This window comes from Eucyclogobius newberryi, unplaced genomic scaffold (assembly GCF_026437365.1).
Source record: "Eucyclogobius newberryi isolate DKJ021-1_F unplaced genomic scaffold, fEucNew1.0.hap1 SCAF_19, whole genome shotgun sequence".
Taxonomy (NCBI): domain Eukaryota; kingdom Metazoa; phylum Chordata; class Actinopteri; order Gobiiformes; family Gobiidae; genus Eucyclogobius; species Eucyclogobius newberryi.
In genome coordinates this window covers 16,534,873-16,561,770 of record NW_027315823.1, presented here as the reverse complement: position 1 = coordinate 16,561,770, position 26,898 = coordinate 16,534,873, and the positions used below count along the sequence as shown (strand labels likewise).

Below are 26,898 nucleotides of genomic sequence, written 5' to 3'. Positions count from 1 at the left end.
TCAGATAAATGAAAAATATCACCTGACAAATTTGACTAAATAACACATTTTCTTTTGCATTTTTATCTTTTTCAACTTTTTTTTCATTTTTACGTCTTTTCGTAGCTTTTTATTTGTATTTTTTAAACAACAAAACAATATTCAACTGCATTTCATCAAACCAAAATTCACAATATTATCTACAGCACACCCCGACTAAAGAAAGTTTTGCAAAAATGCGTGTATTGCTAATAATAACCGCAAAAAGAATGCACACAATCGGTGCCACGGCAGGTTTGAAAGGTTGCCGTGCTGATTAGGTGTGTAAAAGTGGCACACACAGCACAAGATAAGTTTCAGTTGGCATTTTGAAATCCGTCCGAGGCTTTGTGAGGGTCCGTTTTGTGCGTTTAGTGAGCCCAGTGCCCAGTGCCAGTTCAAATAGTGTGTAGCTCATGACAACAGCCCAGCAGCAGCCTGTTTGATCTCCACTGTTTCCCTTAATCTGGGTTGTCAAGGTTCGCTTGTTGGAGGCTGTTTACTTTTCTTCTCCTACAAAAAGTGTGTGTTTTTTTTTTGTCTCTCTTTCTCTCTCGTTCAGACAATGACTAATCCAAAGACCAAGACGGAGGGAGCTATGCCAGCCACGGCAGTTAAAGCTGCACTTTTCCCTTTGATAAATTCTCATGTTTTAAGTCTGATGCCAGCTGCGCACTCACTGTAAAACTGTTAGTGTCAAATTACACTGTCACACACATTTGAACTTGTGCATTACTTTTCATACACAACTATTATCACGGCTCATTTGATGTCATACGTGTTGTATTCATCCACTGATCAGAAAATATAAATAATAAAAATGCATTGCTCTTTTTCATGGTTCATTACGTTTCATTCTAACTGCACTTTACATGGCACAGACATGACAAAGTACTTGGACAACTTTATAACAGGAGACATGTATATTATTTTGATGCTAAAACAGGTCTGGCTATAAAAATACAGAAAAAAAAACAAAAAAAGTATTTTGCTGTACAGAAAGAAAGCAACTTTTCTGGTCACTTCAGGACTGGGGCGCTTGTTTAACACTTCCAGCACGTCGCAACATCACAAGTAAAGCCCGAATAATCTTGTTTTTATGTTTATTAATGTTTATTTCACACAATAAATACGGCGTTGCTCCGCGTTACAGCGTCGGAGCGGCGTGCAGGCGCGCGCGGCGCAGCTAACACGTGGGGATGAGGACAACTTTGCCATAAGAAATCACGGCAGTCAGAAAAAGAACTTCCACTTTTCACCGCAAAAAAACCGCAACATTCTATGCGTCCCGCGCCCGCACACTCCGTCACGCGTAAAGAGCGTGCGTAAACCCGCAACAAGCACGCAGCTAGCCGTAATTCTGACATTTTAATGAGGAAGTATACAACAAGTTTAATAAGTTCCCCCCCCCCCGCGCGCGGCGACAGAACGCAAGTCGCCGGCGGTAATTACAGCGTAAAGGACGCGCGTGACGATACCAGGTGTGCGCGGTTATCATTAGACGCGTTTAGACACTTGTAGTAAAGCGGTAATAAAGACGTGAAAAGTGCGGGCGCCTTGTGCGGAAAAGGCAGCCACAGAACAACAGCAGCAGCAGCAGGTCGCTACCGAGGACAGGAGGCGGCTAGCGCTGTGTTCACGCCGAAACTTACCCGCTCGCAAACGCTTTACAGCAGTTTAGAGACAGACCGCGCGCGCCGATGATGCAGCGACTAAATTACGAGATAACTGCGCTCGTGCGGCGGGGCGGGGGGGGGGGGGGGGGGGGGAGCGCGCGCGTGCGTCAACAACCACAACCGTAAACGCGATGTTCCTCCGCCCGAGGGACAGCGGGGGAAACACGGGGGGGACTAACTAACTTAAGTTCACTACAAAGGCTACAAGAGATAAAGCTTACCCCGGCGCGGGAAGGGACGGGGGGGAAAAGAAAATAAAAATAAAAAAAGGCAAAGCAGTCCCGGCGCGTGGAGTTAAATTCACAGTTTTCCTGCCCGCGTCCCGAGAAGAGCTTCTGCAGCGTCTGTCGTCTTCCTTATTATTAGATTTTTAACACGCGGTGGACAGAAAGGAGACACACACACACAGTCACACACACAGTCACACACACACACACAGTCACACACAGTCACACACACACAGTCGCACACACACAGTCACACACACAGTCACACACACAGTCACACACACAGTCACACACACAGTCACACACACACACACAGTCACACACACACACACACAGTCACACACACACAGTCACACACACACAGTCACACACACAGTCACACACACAGTCACACACACAGTCACACACACACACAGTCACACACACACAGTCGCACACACACACACACAGTCACACACACAGTCACACACACACACAGTCACACACACACAGTCGCACACACACACACACAGTCACACACACAGTCACACACACACTAACGGGGAAGAATCGCGGATGTTTAGATGTTTTTGTTTTGATCTTCCAGGCGTGACGTCATATCCACCTGCTCATCGCGTTTGCAGGATTTCGTTTAAAACAAAAAACAAAAGCGAAAACTCTTCAAGTGTCTGCACTCTTAAGGCTTCAATGCAGTAAAAGTAGAAGCACATGGCGGTTCACTTTCTGCAGGGGAAATGTAATGATATGCATTAGTTTTAGCTCCATGTGTGACAGGAGAGAGGGGGCTGCCGAGCAAAAAGCTAAAATGTCTAAGCTGACTAATTACTTCTGAGGCACAATGAGCTAATAATTCACAGTTTTGTGTCTGGTCTCTTTGCATTTCTCTATTTCCAAACTATAGCCTCTCCTCTTAAGACATGTGAGATTCTGCATTGGTTAGTCGGGGTTTATTTTTATACCAGACAGCATCATTAATACTCATCACGTTTGGAGGAGAACAAGTCAAAAATAATTAACTGGATGCAAGAAAAGTGAAGCCATTGCTCACAGAGTTTATTTTGGGTGGTGCTCCTAAATGAAACATGAGTAACCACCTAATACTAATGCAACAGTCTGTTTGTTTGAGCACAAACAAATGGCCTAAATGAACTACGATTACAAACAAAAGGTTGGACAAAGTCATAGTCTAAGCATAGTTAAGTCAAAACCCAAAAAGTGATCTATAATGTATAATATTATCAAGTCTTACTTTTTTTGAAATGTGCTGTATTGTTTATAAAATATAATTGTAGGTCTGCTATTGCCAACTTACTATAGAAAGTAGATTCAAGGACATTGATTAGCTTCTAAGTATGTGAGTTAATTCCTCAACATAAACATTACATAAAGACTTACAAGTAAAAGGAATGTAAAGTATTTCTTTCTCAATGTTATGCTCAAACATTGGTTAATTGTTGCTATGTAATCTGGATAGTGAAATTGAAGATACTCTCCTTCCTCGCTTTTTTCACATTTTTAGAAGGTGAGTGTTATTCCACAGCATTCCATATTTTTATACAAAGAATGTAAATGCAATTTTAACATTTTAACTTTTTTTGTAAAACTATACAAAAAGTGGTCGTCTCAAGTAAGTACCCTGCAAAAGAGTGATCTTCATAAGCACAATCCTACTAGAACATTATGGGTGTAATTAAATGTGCCTCATGTCCCTAAAGATGAGAATGATCAGGAGCTTGGGCTCAACAGTCCAGTTAATGCTCATTGTAAAGCAACATTAATTTAACCTCAAGAGAAAATATTTTGAGTTCATCTCTCTGTCCTTGATCAAGGACTAAAGCACAGCCCATTTGGTTATAAATGACTGAGGCTTATCACGGCGTGCGTTGAGTGCGTGATGTTGACGCAGGCTCAACTGGGGTTTGTTTGTTGGTGGACAGCGCTCCCTCGTGGCTGTATGTGGTAATAGGACCAGCACAACACCCATGTCAGCCAAGTGCAGTATGAATGAGAAAAGTTTGTGTGTGATGTCGTAATATTCTAAAAGACACATAGGCCTGGGTTAAATAAAGGACAAGCAAAAATGACTTTGGCTCATTATACCTCCTCCATCACCGTGTGGTACTGGAGCCACAGCCAGGGACAAACAGAGACTACAGCGCATTGTGCGCTCTAGAAGGTGACCGGCCGTGAACTTCCAGCTGTGCAGGACCTGTACGTCTCCAGGACTCTGGGACGAGCAGGTCAGATCACAGCCGACCCTCCTCACCCTGGACATGGACTATTTGAACCACTCCCCTCAAGCAGGAGGCCACTCCCCTCAGGCAGGAGGCCACTCCCCTCAGGCAGGAGGCCACCCCCCTCAGGCAGGAGGCCACTCCCCTCATGCAGGAGGCCACCCCCCTCAGGCAGGAGGCCACTCCCCTCAAGCAGGAGGCCACCCCCCTCAGGCAGGAGGCCACTCCCCTCAAGCAGGAGGCCACTCCCCTCAAGCAGGAGGCCACTCCCCTCAGGCAGGAGGCCACCCCCCTCAGGCAGGAGGCCACTCCCCTCAAGCAGGAGGCCACTCCCCTCATGCAGGAGGCCACCCCCCTCAGGCAGGAGGCCACTCCCCTCAGGCAGGAGGCCACTCCCCTCAGGCAGGAGGCTACGGTCCATCCGGACCAGAACCTTCCGCCACAAGAACAGTTTCTTTCCCTTTGCTGTTGGACTCATGAACACTTCCTAAACATCTTGCACCCATCGCACTGCTCACTTCTATTGCACTACCGCACTACATAACTTTGTATTTTATATTTCATTTTAGTATGTACATATTATGCCGTTTTAAGTGTTCAATGTTTGTTGTCTGTGTTGCACCGAACCACCAGGACAAGTTCCTATGCCTGTGAAAATTTTTGTTCATCGACAAATGGCAATAAACCCTTTTCTGATTCTGATTCTGATTCTGATATGGAGCTATTTTCACTTACTCTGAAGGAAATATTAATTCAGGTGTATGCGGCTCAAGTTGTGACAACACTTTCAACATTTAAAGTTTGTGGACCCAATTTCATTCATTTAGTTATTTTTTCATATTGGTTGTTTTCAGATTCCAGAATGGGAGGATCTCATAATCTCAGATGGTGGGCATCAAAAAGGTTAATTCACAAATGCTTAATCTGATGTTAGCGACTAGACTCACCAACTTCTTATATTTTACCAATATTTTAACTTTATATATTTCAGCTGCCCCCATCAGTATTAAATATCATTGGCCTATTGAATGTTGGGATGTACTGAAGGTTTACAGTGTTTCAAGTGAGAAGAGTCTTATGTCAGAGGAATGCAGGTAATACGTTTGAACCTGTTCCAACATTAAAGTCAAGTTTAGTCTTTACAGATATGCATAAGACTCAGTGATTTGAATTTAATTAATTTCACCTGATTTTGAGTGGTTTAGTATGATGCACTTAGGATGTATTCAGCATTTGGATACTGTATACTTTGGAAGTATACAGTGCATCCAGAAAGTATTCACTTTTTCCACATTTTGTTATGTTACAGCCTTATTCCAAAACTGATTAAATTCATTATTTGCCTGCAACAAATCTACAATACCCTATCATGACAACATGAAAGAAAATTGTTGGAAGTCTTTGTAAATTTATTAAAAATACAAAGAAATGATTCACAGCATTTGCCATACCACTCAAAATTGAGCTGTTACTTTTTCCACTGATCATCCTTGATATGCCTCTACAACTGGATTGTAGTCCATCTGTGTTAAATTCAGTTTATCAGACATGATTTGGAAAAGCACACTCCTGTCTATATAAGGTCCCACAGTTAACAGTGACGTCAGAGCACAAACTGTGAAGTCCAAAGCCTTGTATGTGGACCTCTAAGACCGGATTGTAGTTAGGCACGGATCTGGGGAAGGAAACAGAAACATTTCTGTAGCATTGAAGGTTTGTATGAGCTCAGTGGCCACCATCATCTGTAAATGGAAAAGGTTTGGAGCCACCAAGACTCTTCCAAGAGGAGAATCTTCCAGAAGAACAGCCATCCCTGCAACACTCCACCAATCAGGTCTGTGTGGTAGAGTGGCCAGACAGAAGCCACTCCTCCGTAAAAGGCACATGACAGCTGCTGAAGGACTCTCAGACAATGAGAAACAAAAATCTCTGGTCTGATGCAACAATGATTGAACACTTTGGCTTGAATAGCGAGTGTCATTTCTGGAGGAAACCAGGCACCGCTCATCAGCTGCTCAGTACCATTTCTATAGTGAAGCCTGGTGGTGGCAGCATCAGGCTGTGGCAGGAACTGTTAGGATCAACAGAAAAATGAATTCAGCGGTGTACAGATACATCCTTGATGAAAACCTGCTCCAGAGCGCTCTGGAACTCAGACTGGGGTGAAGGTTCATCTTCCAACAAGATGACGACCCTAAGCACACAGCCAGGGTAACAAAGGAGAAGCTACAGGACGACTGTGAATGTCCTTGAGTGGCCCAGCCAGAGCTCAGACTTAAACCCAACTGAAAGTCTCTGGAGAGATCTGAAAATGGCTGTTAAAGACACTCACCATCCAAACTTATTGGGGTTGGGAGATTCTGCAAAGAACAATGGGAAAAACTGTCCATAAGTAGGTGTGCCAAGTTTGTAGCATTAAACTCAAAAATACTTGAGGCTGTAATTAGTGCTAAAGATGCTTCAACAAAGTATTGAGCAAAAGCTGTGAATAATTATGTGCTTTTTTAAAAAAAAATATTTTTAAATAAGCGAAGGATTCAAACAACCATCTTTCACATTGTCATTATGGAGTATTGTTTGTAGAATTTTAAGGGAAATAATGAATTTAATCCATTTTGGAATGAGACAGCAACAGAAGAAAACTGGGGGAAAGTGAACTATCCTAATGCACTGTGCAAACACAAGCCTTGATATATAATAAATATTAGTGCTGTATTTTTCTCTTCCGTAAAAAACTTCTAATTTGCAATATAAAATAAATACACCATAGAATAGTGAAACATTAGCAAATACTCTATTCTCTATTAGTTTGAAAAGTAAATGTATTATGACAGATTGTGTAAGTGGAGCTTTAAAAAGAGACTGCAGGGGAGAGAACATGCTTGGTATGCCAGACTGATAGCTCTAGGACATAGGAAACTGTTGGATAATGACAAAAAGACTGCACATGATATAAAACTACATATTTTATTGTATTGGCTTGAACCATGTTTCTGCAAAAACATAGTCATTGGTCACAGAGTTTAACAAGTTAAACTGTCATTTAACTAGTTCTAATAGACTTGGTAGAAGTGACAACAAAACCAAGGCAAACCGAGACTGTAAAGTGACAATTATGAGAACTCTAAAATAATCACAATAGGGATACATAATGCACCAAAAATGACAGTACATTTGTGGTTCATAGACAACACGGTATGAAGCAGCAGGTTAATTCAAAGAGTATTCAGTTTGCCCTGTAATCTGAATACTGGACATATCTCTTGTACACACTTGAAAAAACAAATATTAAAACAAGACAGCTTGAAACTGTGGGTTTTCAGAGAGTTACCGAGCGATACTCGACTAAAGGTTAAGTATATTTAATTGTCCTCACAGAAATACCTCACTCGATGATTTACTCATTGCAAATGTTTTGTGTGATTGGAAAAACTCCAAACTAAAGGCCAAACCTCATCTGAGAATCAAAGCTGTTACCTTCTTGCTGTGAGGCAAAAGTACTTGTGACTCAACCCCTGTGCCGCCAATAGTTGCACTTACAGAATGAGTAGGTTAACATTAAACTGCTTCAAAGTCACAGCAATATGTAATTGTGTTGTGTCCACTACGTTTATCCTGTAAGTTACAGCTCCATCACAGGTTATATTCAGAAGAAGTGAACCTGCTTCATTGTATGTCTTATTCTAATGATGTCCAAACTTAATATAACAGAAATCTCACATGCAACTTTTTAATTGCTCCCTAATCCAATTCATTTCTCTACAGGACCATGGTGTACTTAAAAGTGTTACATGTCATCTGTTTAATGCACTTTTAACCACTGTTATGTAGCCTTTGGTTACTAAAAGGTCACCACAACCCTAAAGGTTAACATAAGGTCATGCTGAACTCTCTAGGTCATAGTTTGTACCTGCCATATTTAAAAGTTTTCTTATGAGCATTTTGTCACTGACACATTCAGTTAAATGAACATCATAAGCACCATTAGACATTGCATTATTTAAAACATTCTTAATAAATGACCTTTACAAACAAAACTGTCGCCTGACAAATATTGAAGAGATGAAGTTCACCCATCAAATGTATGAATGCTATCTTGGTTTGATTGATGAGCTAAAGGCAAAAATATCTAATCATCTAGAAAAATACTAATTATGTTGGGTTTTGTTTTAAATATCAGTATATTTGTAGTCAGGCCCAAAGGAGAGGCACATTCTAAAAACAAATTCTGCAGTTTGAGTAAAGCTCTGAAGTCATCCAGGTTTGTGCTGGGATATGGCTTTCTATTTGAAGGGGGCCGGGATCCAACTATGTGCAAATGCATTACCCTGATTTGTTGACAGATCAAGAACATACATCACAGACATTCACTACAGCAGTAAAGATGGGCAACTATCCTGCCATTGAAACACTGAAAGAATGCAAGGGGTAAAAAAAAAAAAAACGAGAGAAAAGAAAGGTGCTTTGGCACAGAGTCGCGCACCATGACCTGCACTGCAACATCCAACACAGCCAACAGTTAGACAGATTACATAACTATTTGATTTATATCGGGAAACAATGGAGTTCCAGTGGGCGTGATGAGAACGGGACAGCCATTTGTGTCCAAGTCAGAACGTGATCTAACATAAAAAGGACTCTTGTGTATCTAAAATCCTCCTTGGTGAAGCAAAGGCATCAGTAATTCAGTAAAGTTATAAAAATATAGTTTGAACTTTTCTTTGAATGACGTAAAATAATACCCTTGACTTTACGCCATGGACAGTGTCTTTACGTCAAAGGCGGGAACAGTTCGGATAAATCAAAGTGCGGCGTGGTCTAGTGTCTTCTTGAGCGTCCTCCCTCAAAGGCGTGATGTTCCATGTGAGCTGGAAATCAAATAAAATGAGTCCTTATTCAATTACAACAGATTTAAAGGGTGTGAACATACAAGTGATGCCTGCTTACACTTATAAAAAACTGCTTTAAAAGATATGAACGGCAGGAGTTCATGGACTTTTGCCAGGACATTAGCTTCGCCAGCAAGAGTAGCATCTTTATTCCACACTTGTACGACATCCTCACGATCCCGAACACTGACACTAACGCCCACAACCTCGTCCTCTGAGAAAACAGAAGAACAGACAGAAATTGGCACACATTTTAGACATTGCTCCCACCTGCACGTCTCCGTGGTGATGCGTTTGCATGGCATGTATTACTTGCATTACAGATGTTTAATTGCCAAAAAAAAAACACCATGCATTTTACTGTGAGCTGGGTCACCTCTCCATAGATGTGGCTTGCTTATCACCATGGAGATATGCAAGTTTAATGCCATACTGTGGAACAATCCAGGGAAAGAAACGGAGACAAGCAGGTGGCAGACAAAGTATGGTTTACTTGAATTAAATTATTGCCTGGAAAAACTTGAGTAAAATATGTATATATATTTTTTTAATTTCTCATGGAAAAAAAAAATATCAAGCATGAACTGGTATAAAATGGAGAAATGATTCGAACTTCATGGGCATTTGTGAAAAGCTAAATGTTAATAAATGCACAAACACATTTCTAAACAAATACCTATGACAATATAACAGCCATTTTGTCTAGAATTCATTTGTTTGAACTAAAATGAATTATAAATAGCAAAGACTATATTTAAGTGAATCTAGTGTATATTACTAACCTGACAGGACAAGGCATTGGTGGAGCTTTAACTGCATCAAAATGCACATTTCAGGCACATGTAATGACTCCATCTAACACTTTTATGTTTACAATATGTGTGGACGTTTCCAGATTGAATTAAATTGCAAAAAGACCAGCAAAAGCTCACCTGAGGCACAGTTATCTGTAAATTGCTCCCCGATTGTCGCTAGTAACAACTCTTTCCAAACAGTCAGCTGGAACAGACCAAAGAACAATGACTGTTTCTATAGCATCTCTGCTTGTATCACCACATACACATTTACCTTCCATGACATGGCTTAATGTTTGACAAGATCCTAAACACCTACAGTGCTTTCTTTTGGTACTTTCATCTTCCACACTCCTCCTTTTGCGTTGCTTTCTTCCTCCCTGAAAACGAGAGTCATAGTTACGGCCAAGAGTTAAAACACAAGGCTGTTAATATTGTAAATTCAGCTGAACTTACCAGAGCGGCCTTCGTTCGCCTCGCATTAAGTGATAGCTACATCTCAAAGGCAGTGCAGTCACGGGGGGGATGTTGTTGTATACACTCCAGAACATCTGCAACAATTACAGATAAATAACGTCAGTTTGTCTACGTACAGCGAAGACACGGACAAGCCAGCCACCCACGCTCATTTACGCTTTATTTACACAGGCTCCATTGTAAATAGCCTTTGGTTTCAATTGTTTTAATTATTTATTCATTTCATATAATTGAAAACATTAAAAAGAAAGAAATTAAGGCACACAAAGTACAAAATAAAGGTCTCATTTAGTCCAAAGTTGGTCAGATTTGTCAATTTGTGTGATTTCTTCTCCCCCCCCCCGTATATCAATTATGTCTGTCCAGTTCTTGATATTCAGCGCAATTGGTGTCATCTGTCTTTTTGTGATGGCCTTTTTCTGCTGCCAGAAGTATGGTCCAAAGATATCCATTTATTGTGTCCATGGCAGGAGTTTTGAGACCAAATACATATTTCTGAAATTGAGTTGGATGATGTTAAAAACTGTCTGCAGTGCCTTATTAACTTCAGTCCAATATTTTAGAGCAACAGGAAATTCTGCTCTCCAACATTTAGCATTTCCCTGTGAATAGTGATCACTTTGACATGGGGTACAGTGTTTTAACAGAATTCTTTCCAGACTAAATGTTACTTTGTGGAGTACCGTATTTTCCGAACTATAAGTCGCACCCTGGCCAAAACTATGGAAAAAGGCGTGACTTATTCTTTGTCAGTTCAAACAAAATTACCCTCTCTTTCCCAATCATCTTTAATATATTTTGTAGAGTATAGGATTCCTCTATTTTAAAGTGTAAAGGTTGTTCAGCTAATTTCAAAATGTGAGTGACTAAAGCCCACGTTCTATAGCAGTTCTGCTTCACCACATAATGCTTTGTAACTTTGTCGAAATTAAAAATATATAATTAAAGCAACACCGTGTAATTTCCTGGAGGTGGCCCGTCACCTGCCTAATTCCATGGAAATAGATAATTAACACCATACTTCCATGCAGATAGATACGTTTTATGCCACTCTAGAACAACATTTTTATCAAAACAAGAAAAACGGAGCATCTACAATCAACAAAAAAACAACTTGGGCTTAAAGGTTGGTTTACAAAAGCACATTCCCCTTCTTGACCTGACCCAGATCGTATTAAAAGCCTGCAATACTGTGGCAAGCAAAGACATGCCATGTTGCATTTTCCAGCAGTTTGTATTCAATAATGTGACCTCAGCTCACTTTATTCGGGCTGCTGTATGTGTGGCTATGTTTCCCACTCGTCTGCGTTCAAGAGTGAAGCCCCAGAAGTGCTTGTTCACCTCGAGTGTCAAAACCGTGCGATGGAAATAGCTCTAAGCCACGTCGTGCTCTCTGAATGCAGCCGAGCTCACCTGAACACTCTGCACAGTGTAGATCTTCTTCAGATTAGACTCACATTCAGCTGCTGTTGTGCCTGGCAATGACCTTAAACACAAAGAATCAGAATCATCAGAAAAAGGTGTGTTGCCATTGTCAGTGAACAAGTGAACTAGGAATTTGCATTAAGGTGCAGCATGAAACAAGAATAATACCATATTTTAGCACTATAAGGCCTTAACAGCCTTTAATTTTCTCCAAAAACTGCAGTGTGCCTTCTATAATGCAGTGCGCTCTATATAGGGATTAATTGGCTCAAGCTGGCGAGAGGCCCATTAATCTCGTAAGGCCGTGCGAAGCACGGCTGCGAAAGTGCGCACGTAGTGCGCACGAAATCGAGCGCGAAGCGCTCGCCCACTTCCAAACACTCACTAACGCACTCCTTCACTCATGCACGCCCCGTGCATACTAATTAGTAGTAGGAAAATGGAAAATTACCGTTGTAAACGGGCGAAGCCCGTGCAAAAGTGCGCACTAAACGAGCACTTTAAATTGAGATGACGACCGCGAAGCGGTCGTCATCCCCATATAAAGCACTCATTTGCGCTAAGTAGCTCACGAATACGTTCCCCATCTCTTGCATGTTCCGTGCATATAAGCATGTAATGCAAAAATTGAACATTATTACTGTTCAGAGGGCCAAAAACACAAAGTGGGCGGAGCCCACTCAAAATTAACGAAAGTACCCGTCAGTGACCAGGGACCCACACCATGAGGTAGGAAAGCGCGAGCGCTTTCCGAAAATGTATAGTTTATGATATTTGAAAAATGGGAAACATTGTTTTCGCATCGGAATATTATTAGGCCCGAGCCCCAGCAGGGCGGAGGGCCTATTGCTCCCGCAACGCTGCCGAAGGCAGCGTTGCAACTGTCTGACCAAACATGCGGGCGCAGCCCGCATGTTAGGTACCCCGTCGCCCCTGGCAAGTACAGTGAACTAGCCCATGCCGAAGGCATGGATCATGCATACTTACTCCTGCTATGACAGAAATAGTCAACAATTAGTGAATGGGCGTAGCCCATTCACTCATTGTTGACAACAGCAGCGCGAAGCGCTGCATTCCTCCAAAAACCCTCCTGGCATCGTCCTGTACGCGAGAGTCCATGCCGCAGGCATGGGCCATGCTTGTATCTGCTCAAATCAATGGAAGTCTATGGGGAGTGGGCGGGGCATCCCGACGGAATAGGGAGTGACGAGCGCGTAAGCGCTCGTAATGATGATTCCACCCCATGACGGCATCGGGAAGGCTAAGAGCTTTCAAACGATGTATCATTTGTTGTTATAGTGGAAACGGCTATATTGTTTTTGCTAAAAATATTATTATTTTTATTATTTTTCTTGTTCTTCTGCTTTTTGAGCTCTAATTTTACCCCCTGAACATGCTCAAAAACTCACCAAACTTTACCCAAAATTCAAAATCGGCGAAAAATTTTGTTTTTTTCTGGGCCATTTTTTTTTTCGTTAAAAAATGGCGTGACAACGCCACCGACAAAAGTCAAAATACATTGCGCCTATGGGAGACGCCCCGAGGTCAACTTTGTCGTAGAGCTACGAAATTCGGAACACGCATTCCTCTTGTGAGGACAAAAAACAAATATTATTGTGGCCACGCCCCCAGAATTACCCTATGCCCGCCATCTTCCTTTGAAAATGAAAACACGCTGTGTTAGCCATTTTGTTCACGTCAAACTTTGACGAACTCCTCCTAGGGCGTTTTGCCCACCAACTTCAAAATCGGCGTACGTCCTCTGGACAAGTGGGGCATCTAAAGTTATCCAATTTTTTGAGATACCTTTTACGGTCTGTGTGCGGCGCAGCCGCAAAGTTGGACAACTTATTTTGGGATATTGCAGATCTAAAAATTGTTCCCATTTGATCAAAACAAGTCCGATTAGGACCAAATTTGAATCAGTTGTTCAACTTTCTAGTTTGGACCAGTTTATGATGACAAAATTGAAATGGGCGCGATAGCGCCCCCTACAGAGTGACCTTTAAATTAACATTGAAGGTCAAAAATTAGTTTTACAAAAATTTTCTAAACTTTACCCAAAATTCTATTTTGGCGTCCCGATCAAAAAAGCCAATCAGACAAATGCCTTAATTTTTACGGCGTAGTCGTAGCGATGACATAAACCTCCCATGTTATCCCTATGGGAAAACCGCTAAATCTCTCGAATATCCACATTTTTCTGTTTCACACTTTAACGAACTCCTCCTAGTGCGTTTTGCCCACCGACCTCAAAATCGGTGTACGTCCTCTAGACAAGTGGGGCATCTAAAGTTATCCAAATTTTAAGGATAACTTTTACGGTCTTTGTGCGACGGAGCCGCAAACGTTTCCCAGAATTCTGACTATTTGGCCTTCAGAGTGGCCTATAAACAATAGAGTTTTTCCAAATGATATGATATTTTGAACAAAATTCTAATTTGCCATCCAAATCATAAAAGTATGAGAGCCAAAGTCATATTTTGTACGGCGTAACCGTAGCGATGACAGAAACATCCCATGTTATCCTTATGGGAAAATCGTAGAATCGCTCAAATCACTCAAATATCGCTCAAAATATCCATATTTTGATTCTAAGTGCTACGGTCTCTGTGTGGCGGACCCGCAAATATATGTCAGAAATGGGAAAACAGCGAAATCTCTAAAATGACCACATTTTTACGCTTCACACTTAAACGAACTCCTCCTAGGGCGATTGCCCGATCAATCTCATATTTGGGGAAAATCATCTACACAAGCGGGGCATCAAAAGTCAGTCATATTTTGATTTCAAGTGGTACGGTCTCTGTGCCGTGGAGCTGCAAATATACTGTCACAAATGGGAAAACGCCAAATCTTTGAAATGTTCAAATTCATGCTTCACACTTTAACAAACTCCTCCGTGGGCAATAGCTCGATCAAGCTCATATTTGGGGAAAATAATCTACACAAGCGGAGCATCAAAAGTTATCCATATTTTTATTCCAAGTGTCACGGTCTCTGTGCGCTGGAGCCGCACATTTGACCGACATTTGTGTTCATTTGCACTGGTTAAGCACAGCATTGAACATGTCCAATGTGTCGCTGTCTTAGTTCTTAGACAATTGCGTTAGCGCCATCTCTGTAAAATGCAGAGAGCAGAGTCGGAAGGCCGGCGGCCCGCGAGGGCCGTTGGATGCCGCTTGCGGCTTTAATTCTTTCTTCTTCTTCTTCTTCTCGGGACCAACCCCCCTATTTTTCACCCAGTGAACATTGACGAAAAGTCACAAAAATGTTCACACCTCTAAAAATCGTGCCTCTCTACATTCTGGCTATTTCCCTTTTCTAAAATAAAAAATTGGCGCGTCAGCGCCCCCAAATGTACCAAAAATGCATTGAGAGATGGGAAATGACCCAAAAAAAATCTGATCGTAGAATCATGAAATTTGGCGCAGAGGTAGATGGTGACAAGAGAAGTAAAAAATATTATTACGGCAACGCCGTCCGCCCAACCAAATGTCGGCCATATTGCTTCAAAAATGGCTAAACATGACTTCGGAGTTTTTCCAAACGCCGTACTTTTACGAACTCCTCCCAGGGCGTTGGCCCTAAAAAGCTGAAATTTGGTGAAAATGCTACTGAGGAGTGGGACATCAAAAGTTATCCAAATTACATTGATACCTCTCACGGTCTCTGTGCGGCGAAGCCGCAAACTGTAGCTAGAATTTCAGAAATCTCCCATATTTAAAATTTCTGCCGTTTGCGCAGATAAAGTCCGAATTGCGTCAAATTAGAATCAGTTGTTAAACTCTTTGCCCTAAACCTACTTGAAGTGAAATAAATTAATTTGGAGCCACAGCGCCCCCTACAGATTTTATATGGAGGTTAAATGTTTAGTTTTGCGAATTTATATGAAATTTGACACACAACTCAATTTTGGCATCCCCATCAAAAAAGTCAATGAGACCCATGTCATAATTGTTATGGCGTTGCCGTAACGATGACCGAAACCTTTCATGTTATTCCAATGGGGAATTCGCCAGAACATGTTTACATTTTAGACTTTCACAAACTCCTCCCAGGGCGTTAGACATATTAACCTGAAATTTGGTGAGACTCATCTTCAGGACCATCAAAAGTTATCCACATTTTCATTCAAAGAGTCACGGTGTCTGTGCGGCAAAGCCGCACATTTTGCCAAGAATTCAAAATAAAATAGCTTTTTGATGGTAAAACAAAGGGGAGAAGATGTGACAGCGTCACAGATTCAGCAGTAGGCGTAATAAAAGGACAATTGGGGCGCGTTAGCGCCCCCTCCTCTTGCGGCGTGGCGGCGGTGTGGCGGCGGCGTGGCGAGGGCCGATCATTGCCGCTTGCGGCTATATTTATTATTATTATTCATGGTTTTCTGCCACAACTCTGGCATTTTTGACCCCCTGAACATCGATGAAAAGTCCCACATGGGACATAGACGCGATCAGCTCGGCCCGAAATCGAATAAAATGGAACTTGCGAGAACGCCTGTCGCAACAGCGCCGCCTGGAGCAAAAAAGAAAAAACATGAAACGCTTAATCTTTGGCCTAGGGCACATGAAACAGTGAAAGAGCTACTTTAGACGAGTAAAACACACCTGGCAGCTGAGCTGTATGATAAACAGGAAGTCAGCCATGTTGAAGTGGCGCCGCCACGTTTGACTTTTTTTTTTTTTTTTTTTTTTAATCGTACTTTTTGTCCTATCAAGCTCAAAACAACACTTTTTGCATCTAAAGACATTGCAATTGAATAAAGATCCAAAAAAATAAAAAATATTTCTTACGGTCTCCACATAACGAGCCCTCAAGAAGCTTTTGTAAAAAACAATCTGATAAGCACACAGAAATAACTACTGCAGGTGTTCCTTATGTGTTCCTTCCTTATGTTTTATCTCTGTCTGCTTCCTGTTTACAGCTGAAATGTTGATGACTTTTGCTTATTCTTTTGAACTGTTAATTCCGATGACATCAGTTCTATATTTCCATCACCATCTACATTTGCCTGTGCATTGTAGCATTCACATCGGGCAATGTCACAATGTAAGCTTATTCTAGGGCTGTCCATATCACATTTTAGCATTATGATTATTATGAGGAAAAAACGTCACAATTGAACTATTTTTACGAAATTAAACTTTCTGAAAGACAAAAAAAAAGTTGAATATGACCAAAACAGACAGATTTTTAAAATGTTTTTTTTTTTTTTTTTTTTTTTTTAATATTTTTTTGGGGGCAATAGATTGAACAAAACAGGCATAATTTCACTTCTAAAAATGGTCACGATAAGTTTGTCCTTCGGTTCTCACGATTGCATTGTGGCCACGATCATCGATTAACCGAATAATCGTGACTACATCTTTTTCATCGTGACTTCATCTTTATTCATCGTGACTATCGTGACTTCATCTTTATTCATCGTGACTTCATCTTTATTCACCGTGACTTCATCTTTATTCACCGTGACTTCATCTTTATTCATCGTGACTTCATCTTTATTCATCGTGACTTCATCTTTATTCATCGTGACTTCATCTTTATTCATCGTGACTTCATCTTTATTCATCGTGACTTCATCTTTATTCATCGTGACTTCATCTTTATTCATCGTGACTTCATCTTTATTCATCGTGACTTCATCTTTATTCATCGTGACTTCATCTTTATTCATCGTGACTTCATCTTTATTCATCGTGACTTCATCTTTATTCATCGTGACTTCATCTTTTACATCGTGACTTCATCTTTTACATCGTGACTTCATCTTTTACATCGTGACTTCATCTTTTACATCGTGACTTCATCTTTTACATCGTGACTTCATCTTTTACATCGTGACTTCATCTTTTACATCGTGACTTCATCTTTTACATCGTGACTTCATCTTTTACATCGTGACTTCATCTTTTACATCGTGACTTCATCTTATACATCGTGACTTCATCTTATACATCGTGACTTCATCTTATACATCGTGCATGTAATTGTCGTTTGTCGGAAACGACGCTCTTTCTGCTCCGGTGGCGTCGCGCAGTGATGACACCATAACCCGGACCATAACCGTACATAACCCGCAGCTCCAAAGGCCAATCAGCTGTTGTAACATTGTAATGTTTGACTTTTGTACAACTATAATCCGGTTGTGTCCTCTAAAAGGCCGTGGGTTTAGTGCTCTGCTCTCACGGTGTGTTTTGGCCCCGGGCTCCCCTGCTGGGCGCCCCGTTTACAACGCGTGATTCGGGGCACAAAACGTCAGTTACAAAAGGTGCACTGACCCGACGTTACATCACAGTTTACGGTAACGACGGTGTTTGAACGTCGTCAGAGGCGGTCAAGGGAAAGTGGGTGAGGGCAAACTCTCTCCCGCTATATTTGCTTTGGAGGCCCGCGGAGCAATAGCGGGTGGAAGGAGCCGAAGACATTCTGGCCGATTTTACTGTTAAAAGTCCGACAAAAACCGCCGCGCGTTACCTGTCCAGCCAAAATGTCCAGGGCGAATGCAGAGGCAGCGCCGTGTCGTCCTCCCGGTGCTTCTTTGTGATGTTATCCAACTCTTTCTCGTCGATGTCTATGTCGTTTTCAGGGGGAGCCGTCTGTCCGCTCAGGGCGCCTCTGTCCGTCTGCAGCTCCGTCTGACCCGCGGGAAGCGCCATCACGAACACCGACGAACACTCTCTGCTCGGTCGGATCAGCCGCGCTTTGGCCGGTTTGGCGTCTCGGGGCAGATACGGGGCAGATCCGTCCAGCACTGGCGCTTTTCCGCCTACAGGCTGATGACGTCACTGCGCAGGACGTCGCACTGTGTTCTTTTCAGAGAGTGTGGGGGGAACGGGAGGTATCACTCTGCTCGCAGTTTGGCTGCAAGAGGGAGAAGTTTAAGTTAGTTTATCAGTTTGCTAGTGTAAGCCTGGTGTAGGACCATGGTGTAGGACCAGGCTTACACTAGCAAACTGATGCCGTGGCCTTCATTAGTAGCCCACAGTAGTGCTTCATACACAAACACATGTACACGATGACATTTATAAAGCACATTTCTATTATTTGTATTTGTATTGTTTCATTTCCCGTTCAGTCAGTAGGCGGCGCTGGTAAGCCGTACTGGATTTGATGTTCCAGCCTCACTCACATTATATATATATATATATATATATATATATATATATATATATATATATATATATATATATATATATATATATATATATATATATATACATACAAACAAACATACATACATACATACATACATATATACATATATACATACATACATATATACATACAAACATACATACATACATATATACATACAAACATATATACATACATACATATATACATACAAACAAACATACATATATACATACAAACATATATACATACATACATATATACATACAAACAAATATACATATATACATACAAACAAACATACATACATACATACATACATACAAACATATATACATACATACATATATACATACATATATACATACATACATACATACATATATACATACATACATACATATGTATGTATTACAGTGCCCATGTAAATAATCCCTCTGATGGACCAGTCAGTCCTCGGATGACCTGTTCACTCAGCAGTGCAGACACCGAGGGCGTCTGAGATCCACTGGAAGGATTAAGACCATAAGCCTACCTGGCACTGATCTACTTAGCTTATGGTCAGTAGGCCAATGCGTCTCGTTCATGGGGCATTCTCTTAGATAAGCATTTATCTGTGGCCAATACTTTGCAGAGGCTGGAGGAGGATTTACTGTGTCCCCTGTGTGTGAACCCTGTGTCCCTCATGGAGACATGCGGAGTCCCTCATGGAGACATGCAGTGACAGAGTGAGAGACACGTCTCTGACTCGTCCCAGGCCTGCTCAGTGCGAGCGGACGTGCGTCGCAGACGCGCCTGCCGCCTCCGCACGGCTCTGAACAAACATGTTTGTCTGTGACTGTGAGGGCTCCATCACCGCAGCGGCAGCGCCATCGTTTAGGTGCAACTAACACGCAGATAATCCCCGTCTGAGCCGCGGAGCATCGTGGATCCACCTGAGGAGCCGCTCACAGACAGTGATGCGTTTTGCTGCGCTGGACAGAGCAAGTGTCTGGATTGTGGCGGACACGGCGGGTTCACGGGAGGATGGGACGCACGGCACCGCTGTTCGGTTTGTGCGCGGGTGAGATGAAGGATAAGAAGAAAAGGAAGAAAGGCGGCATGAATTTGATTCCTTCTCACTCACTGGGAACGCGTGCTGGTGGAATTACTGTTGAATGGTGCGCGTGAGCCGTCGTTGGTGCTGGACAGTGAGTTGATTAGTGAATAACTCTGACACTGCGTCGATGGCAAATTCAAGTGAGTTCGCGGAGAGCAGTGCGTCCTTCCTGAGCCACGCATCTGCCGTGTCCGCGGTCAAGCTGGCCTCTCTGGGTCTGATCACGGCCGTGAGCCTGCTGGGCAACATGGCTCTGTGCGCACTGCTGCTGAAGGACAGCTCTCTGCACCGGGCTCCTTACTATTTCCTGCTGGACCTGTGCGTGTCTGACGTGCTGCGCTCCATCATGTGCTTCCCTTTCGTCATGGCCTCCATGGGCAGCGGCGGCTCGTGGCCGTACACAGTGCTCAGCTGTAAACTGGTGGCATTTGCCTCTGTGCTTTTCTCTTTTCACGCCGCCTTCCTCCTTTTCTGTGTCAGCGTCACGCGTTATATGGCCATTGCGCACCACCGCTTCTGCTCTAAGCGCTTGAACCTGTGCACGTGCGTGGCGGTCATTTGCATGGTGTGGACTCTCTCTGTGGCCATGGCATTTCCTCCCGTGTTTGATGTGGGCACATACAAGTTCATCCGCGAGGAAGAGCAGTGCACGTTTGAGCACCGCTACCTCAAGGCCAATGACACGCTGGGCTTCATGCTGATGCTGGCTGTCATTGTTGGCAGCACTCATGTCATGTATGTCAAAATGCTCTGCTTCGTTTATGATCACCGAAAAATGAAGCCGGCCCAGCCGGTCCCGGCCATCAGCCAGAACTGGACCTTTCACGGCCCCGGGGCCACGGGCCAGGCGGCGGCTAACTGGATCGCAGGATTTGGTCGTGGCCCCACACCGCCCACTCTGGTGGGCATCAGACAGGCCAGTCACCAGGCCAGCAGGAGACTGCTGGTGCTGGATGAGTTCAAGATGGAGAAGCGCATTGGCAGGATGTATTACATGATCACTCTGACGTTCCTGCTTATGTGGGCGCCTTACATCAGTGCCTGTTTCCTGAGGATATTTGTGAAGGGTGCGTCAGTGCCACACCTGTACCTCACCGCAGCAGTGTGGATGAGCTTTGCTCAAGCTGGGGCCACCCCCATCATAAGTTTTCTATTCAACAGAGAGCTGAGGAGGGCTCTCCGAGCCTGGCTCCCCTGCTGCCTGGCCTCACAGACCCCCATGGAGCCATACTACGCCATGTGAAGCCCAGCCGCTGATGCAGAGCTGTCATTGTTTACAGACACATTCATGTACTGCCACTGGTACAAATGTTTATCCATCTTATTTCAGTTCTTCAAATGCAGACATTTGATTGTCATGTGTCTAAACATTGGGCAAATGATTCTTCTTCTGAAACCTTCTAATAAAGAGTACTAAATAATAACAGATCAAACGTGCTATTCCAATATTTAGTTATTTTTCCTAAATACAATTATGACATGACACATGAGATCTTCTTCAAATATCAAATAAAACTGTCTTCTCATGTACTTGGGGTTGGCCAAATGACCTGTACTCCAGCTTCAGAATGTACCAGCATTTATTCATTCTGAGTTTACTGACTGAGCTTTTGGAGGTGGAGCTTGTGTTTATTTATATTCTGTACATTTATATCATTTGAGCAACTAAGAATTCATAATTGACTGTGTTTAGTGATTTTGAGGGACAAGGTTCTCTGCATGCACCTCCATTGGCAATATGTGATGCATATGGCATTGAAGGCGATCATCATTTAAGCGTAAGTTGAAAGTTAAATACTGGTAAATAGACTACACTTTAAAGACAACTATCTGTACCCCAGTCATTACCTCAACATTTACCATTGTTTCATACAGCGGATTCAAAGAGGGCATTGTTTTGTATTATATCAGTAGGGTTACAGTTCATGTGTTGTATTTATTTTGGAAAGAAACATTAGAAGCTAAATGTAAATTATTTTTTGTTATGAAATGGCCAATAAACTTGCTTTGCTAATCTTTTGTCTCTGTCAACTTGAAATAGTTATTTATTTGATTGACTATGACATATATAATGTAGGCCTACTTTATATTCTTATTTCATCCAGTTGGTTTGGCCCTTCCAGTGCCACACAGACCACATCGATGGCATTATTATTATTATCATTATGCCCCAAAGTTGATTATTTGATAAATTATTCTTTTTATTCATTAGGGTTGCACAATATATTCCAATCAAATCAAAATTGCTATTTGAATTGGCGCAAATACCAAATTGCAAAAGTTTAAAAAAGTTTAAAAGTCTAAAATGTCTTTTAAGAGGAAATGTTTTTGGGGATGGGATTCATAAGTTTACAGTTCATATTTGTCTTTTCTCCGATATTACCACTTATTGACATGCTTACAATGTTCATTGTGAACTGATTTTAAAACATATTATGCAAATCTAATCTCAATCGTAATACTTTAATAAAAAAATCAATACTGTGCAGCCCTACAATTCAGTATTATAGTATTTACATTATTTTCATTGTATATTTCTCTGTATTTTAACAGACACCAACTTTATATAAAGGGGCCGGCAGACTCCAAAGTTGCATGGCTAATGCAGCCTTGGAAATGTAAAATGGTGCTTTAAGATGTTTGCATTGTTTGTATTACGAAGGAAATAAACCAAAACACTAAATCATGTTGTTGTTGTTGTTGTTGTTTTCTTCAAAACATGTTCTTTCCTTTCAATTCAATTCAGGATGAGTTTGTCATCAGTGTATTACTTTGACATCTCTGCATTCATTCTCTATAGAATTGAACGTTATTTAAATTAGCGATGTCTGTAACCCGCGCCGGTCCCCAGGGGAATCAGCATCAGAAAAGGTTTATTGCCATTGACAATTAACAGAAATCACAAACATAGGAACTTGTCTTGGTGAAGTCAAAAAGAGAAACAATTTAAATCTGCTATGGATAAAAATTACATTAAGCTTTAAGATAAAAATAAGAATAAAAATAGGCTTAATATGTACACAAATTTACAATTGAATGATTGAAAGATGATTAAATTATGGTTAAAGTTACAGTGTTTAGCAAGTGTTCATGAGTCCAACGGCAGAGGGAAAGAAACTGTTCTTGTGGCGGGAGGTTCTGGTCCAGATGGACCATAGACTCCTGCCTGAGGGGAGTGGCCTCCTGCCAGAGGGGAGTGGCCTCTTGTCTGAGGGGAGTGGCTCAAATAGTCCATGTCCAGGGTGAGAAGGGTCGGCTATGATCTGACCTGTTTGTCCCAGAGCCCTGGAGACGTACAGGTTCTGCAGAGATGGAAGTCTACAACCGATCACCTTCTCAGCAGAGTACAATGTGCTGTAGTCTCTGTTTGTCCCTGGCTGTGGCTCCAGTGTTCCACACGGTGATGGAGGAAGTGAGGATGGACTCAATGATGGCTCTGTAGAACTGCACCATCATCTGCGCTGGCAACAAGAACCTTTAACACAGCTTGTAACTTTAATTATTATTTTTATACTTATTTTACATTTATAGTTCTAGACTTGCATTATGACCTTACACCCACCACAAATATATATCATAATGCTGTAAGGACAGTGTAGTTTCCTAATCCATCCACAATGGGGATCAACAATCCGGAAGTCAATTTCCTTTTTTTTTTTCAATAACAATTCAGGAAATGTTTCTAAATGTTAGGGGCTTATCAGCTCTGTGGTGACCACAAGACCAATAATTGTGTTTGAAACCTTTCCAGAATTTTAAGTTTTACATGTGTTTTTGGGACTGAAAACAACTGCGTTATGGACATTAGTGATCTCGTAACTGCTTAGCCTCCATTGTCCTTTTAACTTAACATTTGTCTAAATCCCTATGGCAAAAATGAATGAGAAAGTGGACAGGGCTGTTGAGCTCCATTCTGATCCCAAACTCAAACGTCAAATAAAATAAAATGGTATAGATTATTGTATGTTTTACGCTTTCGACTCGTCAGATCTTGGACATTTCCTGATCCCTGACCCTGCTGGCGTGTGGGACCAGAGCTGTGGCCCTGTGAGTGGAGCTGATTGATGACAAGTCCTCCATTTCACTGGACACATCTCATTATTGCTTTGGGCTCTGAACAAACGGCCTGAATCACACAGGCTGACAGTGATGGATGCCTTCAGTGTCCTGCATTTCCTCGTGTTGTGAAGGTGAATGTGACAAAGGATTTGTTTGCCCTTGAAATTAAATGGCAATTAAAATGCCCTCAGAGACTGTCTATCTCAACAGCGCCAAAGTGAGAAGGACAGGTGAGACGGAACAGTCTTTCTGCTGGTGAAAGATACTGCAGTGTTACATTAGTGATTATTTTTGCCTGAGAGAAGCACAACAATAATGCAATTACGAGCTGTATGCATATTTATCTGAGACTTTTGAACTTTGTGAAGTCTCAAACCTGCAATAAATAGGCAAATCCATCTGATTATAAATGTGAACGATAAAAAGTACAGCTCGACAGCCCTAAAAAAATGTCAGTAACACTTTTCATGTTTTGTATTTGTTTTTCGTGTAAAGGCCTTGTATGCATTCACCGGTACTTGCAGTATAGCTTATCAACTCTGTGGTCTGTTCTATTCCATTTCAAAATAAGATGTGACAAACATGGGCTGATGTTTTTAGCTCATTTATTGAGTGAATAAAATGCGCATCCAAACTTAGTAACAGTTGTCCATTCCAAAATGTACAGTAGGTGTTTTCAATTTGTTAAAGGTCACACGGCACAATGAAACAACCTTGGTCACATCGGCAGGCAATTCAACAGATCCAGTCTAATTTTGAAGAAAAAATATTTATTCAATATTTCAAGGTGACATTTTGCTGAATAATAAATCATTTTACAACACTTTTAATGTTTTGGTTTTCACTTCTTAACTGTTTGGTAAAATATGGTGACATTGGCAGGCATACTTGCCCAATTTTTTTTAAATAGTTTTCAAAATGCTTTTCTATTATTATGATTTTTTGTGTCAGAGGTAGTAGTCTGGGTAATTATATGGCGACAAACATTTGGATTTGCCCTCTTCTATGGTGATACACGCCAGGTTGGGAAGACAGGGACATGTGTGGTGGAGTCTTTTACCCAAGTATGGAATCTGCAAGACAAAAAAAACAAACATATGTGAACAAAATAGGAAGAATAAAAGGGTCACATAAAGGAGAAAGTCTGACTTTGTGGCTCATGGGGTGACAGTCGGCTCCCTCTTGTCCCATTGGAGTGCACATGCGGAGGGAGCGGATCCACAAGCTCACTGCGCAGCACATGGCCCCTCCGCACTGGGAGTCCTTCTCACAGGCCTGCAACACAAAAGGAGCTGGTCAACATTCAATTATTTTACATTTTCAAGGAGACATATTATGTCAAATCAACTTTAATGAGATTTTAATCTTGTTAACCGTGTTTCCGCATCATTGGTTTACTCAAAGTAGTATTTTTATTGATTCATGCATGCTTGAATAATCCTGTATTGTTCTGCAACTGAGGCTCGGGTGCTTAGAAACTATTTGTTTTCACCTACCCCCTATCCCAGCCCACATTCCTGTGCTTAGTTGTGTTTTCTGTTCCTATTACAAAGTCGTTTTAGATCAATATTGCAGTTTACGAGGAAGAAAATATACTCTTTAAGTACCTTAAAACAGGTATGTCTTTATATAAATGCTTTTTTTAATTTTTTTATAGATGCCAGTGTTACTACAGAATCAACAGCACATTACAAGAATAAAACTAGATTTCTTGTTGCAAAATAAGCAGTGTATTCACATTTTCTTTGACAGTGTTTGAATTTAAAAAAATAAAGAAAAGGAAAAAAAAAAAAAAATGGTCAAGCAAGAGGGTGAGCCTTTTTCAGTTGCAGTTGTTGACTTTTGCTGTTACGATTATAATAATAACAACAACAACAACAACAACAACACTCAATCTCAAATAAAGTCAAAATGTGCTAAAAGACATTGACAAATGCGACTCCAGCAGGGACTGTGCAGATTTGGTGTCTAGTGTCAGCTTTCAAAAAACAGCGACAAACTGCCGGATGTCATGACAGAATTGCAGAAAATAACTTTATGCTTTATGGCATCATGACACAATAGTGACAATGGTGACTGTCATAATCACTACGATAACATGCACACAATATTTTCAGGCTATTTTTCTATTGGGATTTTGATGCAGCAATTTAAATAAATCTGTCTTCAACTAAATGCAATGAAAAAGCCCTACAATTTTAGAAGCCTACTTATGAGGTATTGTCCACTACCTAAAGAGTTCCACTTACCCCTGTAATAACTGCTGAGGATCCATGGGACACCAGTAGAAGGGAGAGGAGAAGCAGGAAGAAGGAGCTCATGATGGTGAGGCGTGCTGGCACTGTGGGACCCTCCTGGGAGAGTGCTGAAGATGCTGATGCCTGCCGCATGTGTCTACGTGATGCGCTCCGAAGACTAGTGGCCTCCAAACACCAGTGTGGAGGGCTGTCCGGAGCTTATAAACCCAACGTGACTCACTCGCACAAGCAACAAGATCAACACTTTGAGACTTTGACTCTCTTGTGCCACGCCACTCACTGTTTTCTCCGCGCTCCATGTGCATTCTGGTGTAATCCTGCGTCATTTTGTCTATTCAATCCTCAAGGCCACACGTTTGAAAATGTTGTTCAAAGGCACTCCATATTCACATATTCACAACCCAGAAAGCATGGAATAGTGCATTGTCTTCATCAGTGTGCGTACATGAATTGACAAACGTGGGATGCATGGCTACGTTTTTGATGCCAGTCCTTCTCTTCAGATTCCGATATTCAGATTGACTTTTGATTTGGCCATATGTTGAATTCAAAAAAGCAAAACAAAAACAGTATAGTTCCCAAAAGCTAGTACAAATTATAAC

General features: G+C 41.7%; 4 protein-coding genes across 6 annotated transcripts in view; 1 reads left to right on the top strand and 3 right to left on the bottom strand.

The window, feature by feature from the left end:
* The window catches only part of foxp1b (forkhead box P1b), a 157,219-nt gene extending 155,461 nt beyond the window's left edge, over positions 1–1,758 (bottom strand). For all 3 annotated transcript variants that reach the window (XM_072451905.1, XM_072451907.1, XM_072451906.1), the window contains exon 1: positions 1,671–1,758. The gene's annotated coding sequence lies outside the window, so the exon portion shown is untranslated. The remainder of the gene's footprint in view (positions 1–1,670) is intronic.
* Positions 1,759–7,531: 5,773 nt separating this feature from the next.
* On the bottom strand, positions 7,532–18,504 carry LOC140365458 (eukaryotic translation initiation factor 4E type 3-like). Its single transcript, XM_072451904.1, has 7 exons — positions 18,221–18,504; positions 11,729–11,801; positions 10,295–10,389; positions 10,158–10,218; positions 9,977–10,043; positions 9,103–9,258; positions 7,532–9,023 (listed from the first exon to the last, which is right to left on the bottom strand). Exons 1-7 carry the CDS (start codon positions 18,400–18,402, stop codon positions 8,974–8,976), a joined length of 684 nt encoding a protein of 227 aa, XP_072308005.1. The 5' UTR covers positions 18,403–18,504; the 3' UTR covers positions 7,532–8,973.
* Positions 18,505–19,628: 1,124 nt separating this feature from the next.
* gpr27 (G protein-coupled receptor 27) lies at positions 19,629–21,269 on the top strand. Its single transcript, XM_072451903.1, has one exon. It carries the CDS (start codon positions 20,107–20,109, stop codon positions 21,220–21,222), a length of 1,116 nt encoding a protein of 371 aa, XP_072308004.1. The 5' UTR covers positions 19,629–20,106; the 3' UTR covers positions 21,223–21,269.
* A 3,707-nt stretch (positions 21,270–24,976) lies between these two features.
* On the bottom strand, positions 24,977–26,521 carry prok2 (prokineticin 2). The gene is made up of 3 exons (XM_072452837.1): positions 26,288–26,521; positions 25,188–25,313; positions 24,977–25,111 (listed from the first exon to the last, which is right to left on the bottom strand). Exons 1-3 carry the CDS (start codon positions 26,426–26,428, stop codon positions 24,986–24,988), a joined length of 393 nt encoding a protein of 130 aa, XP_072308938.1. The 5' UTR covers positions 26,429–26,521; the 3' UTR covers positions 24,977–24,985.
* Between the last annotated feature and the right edge of the window lie 377 nt (positions 26,522–26,898).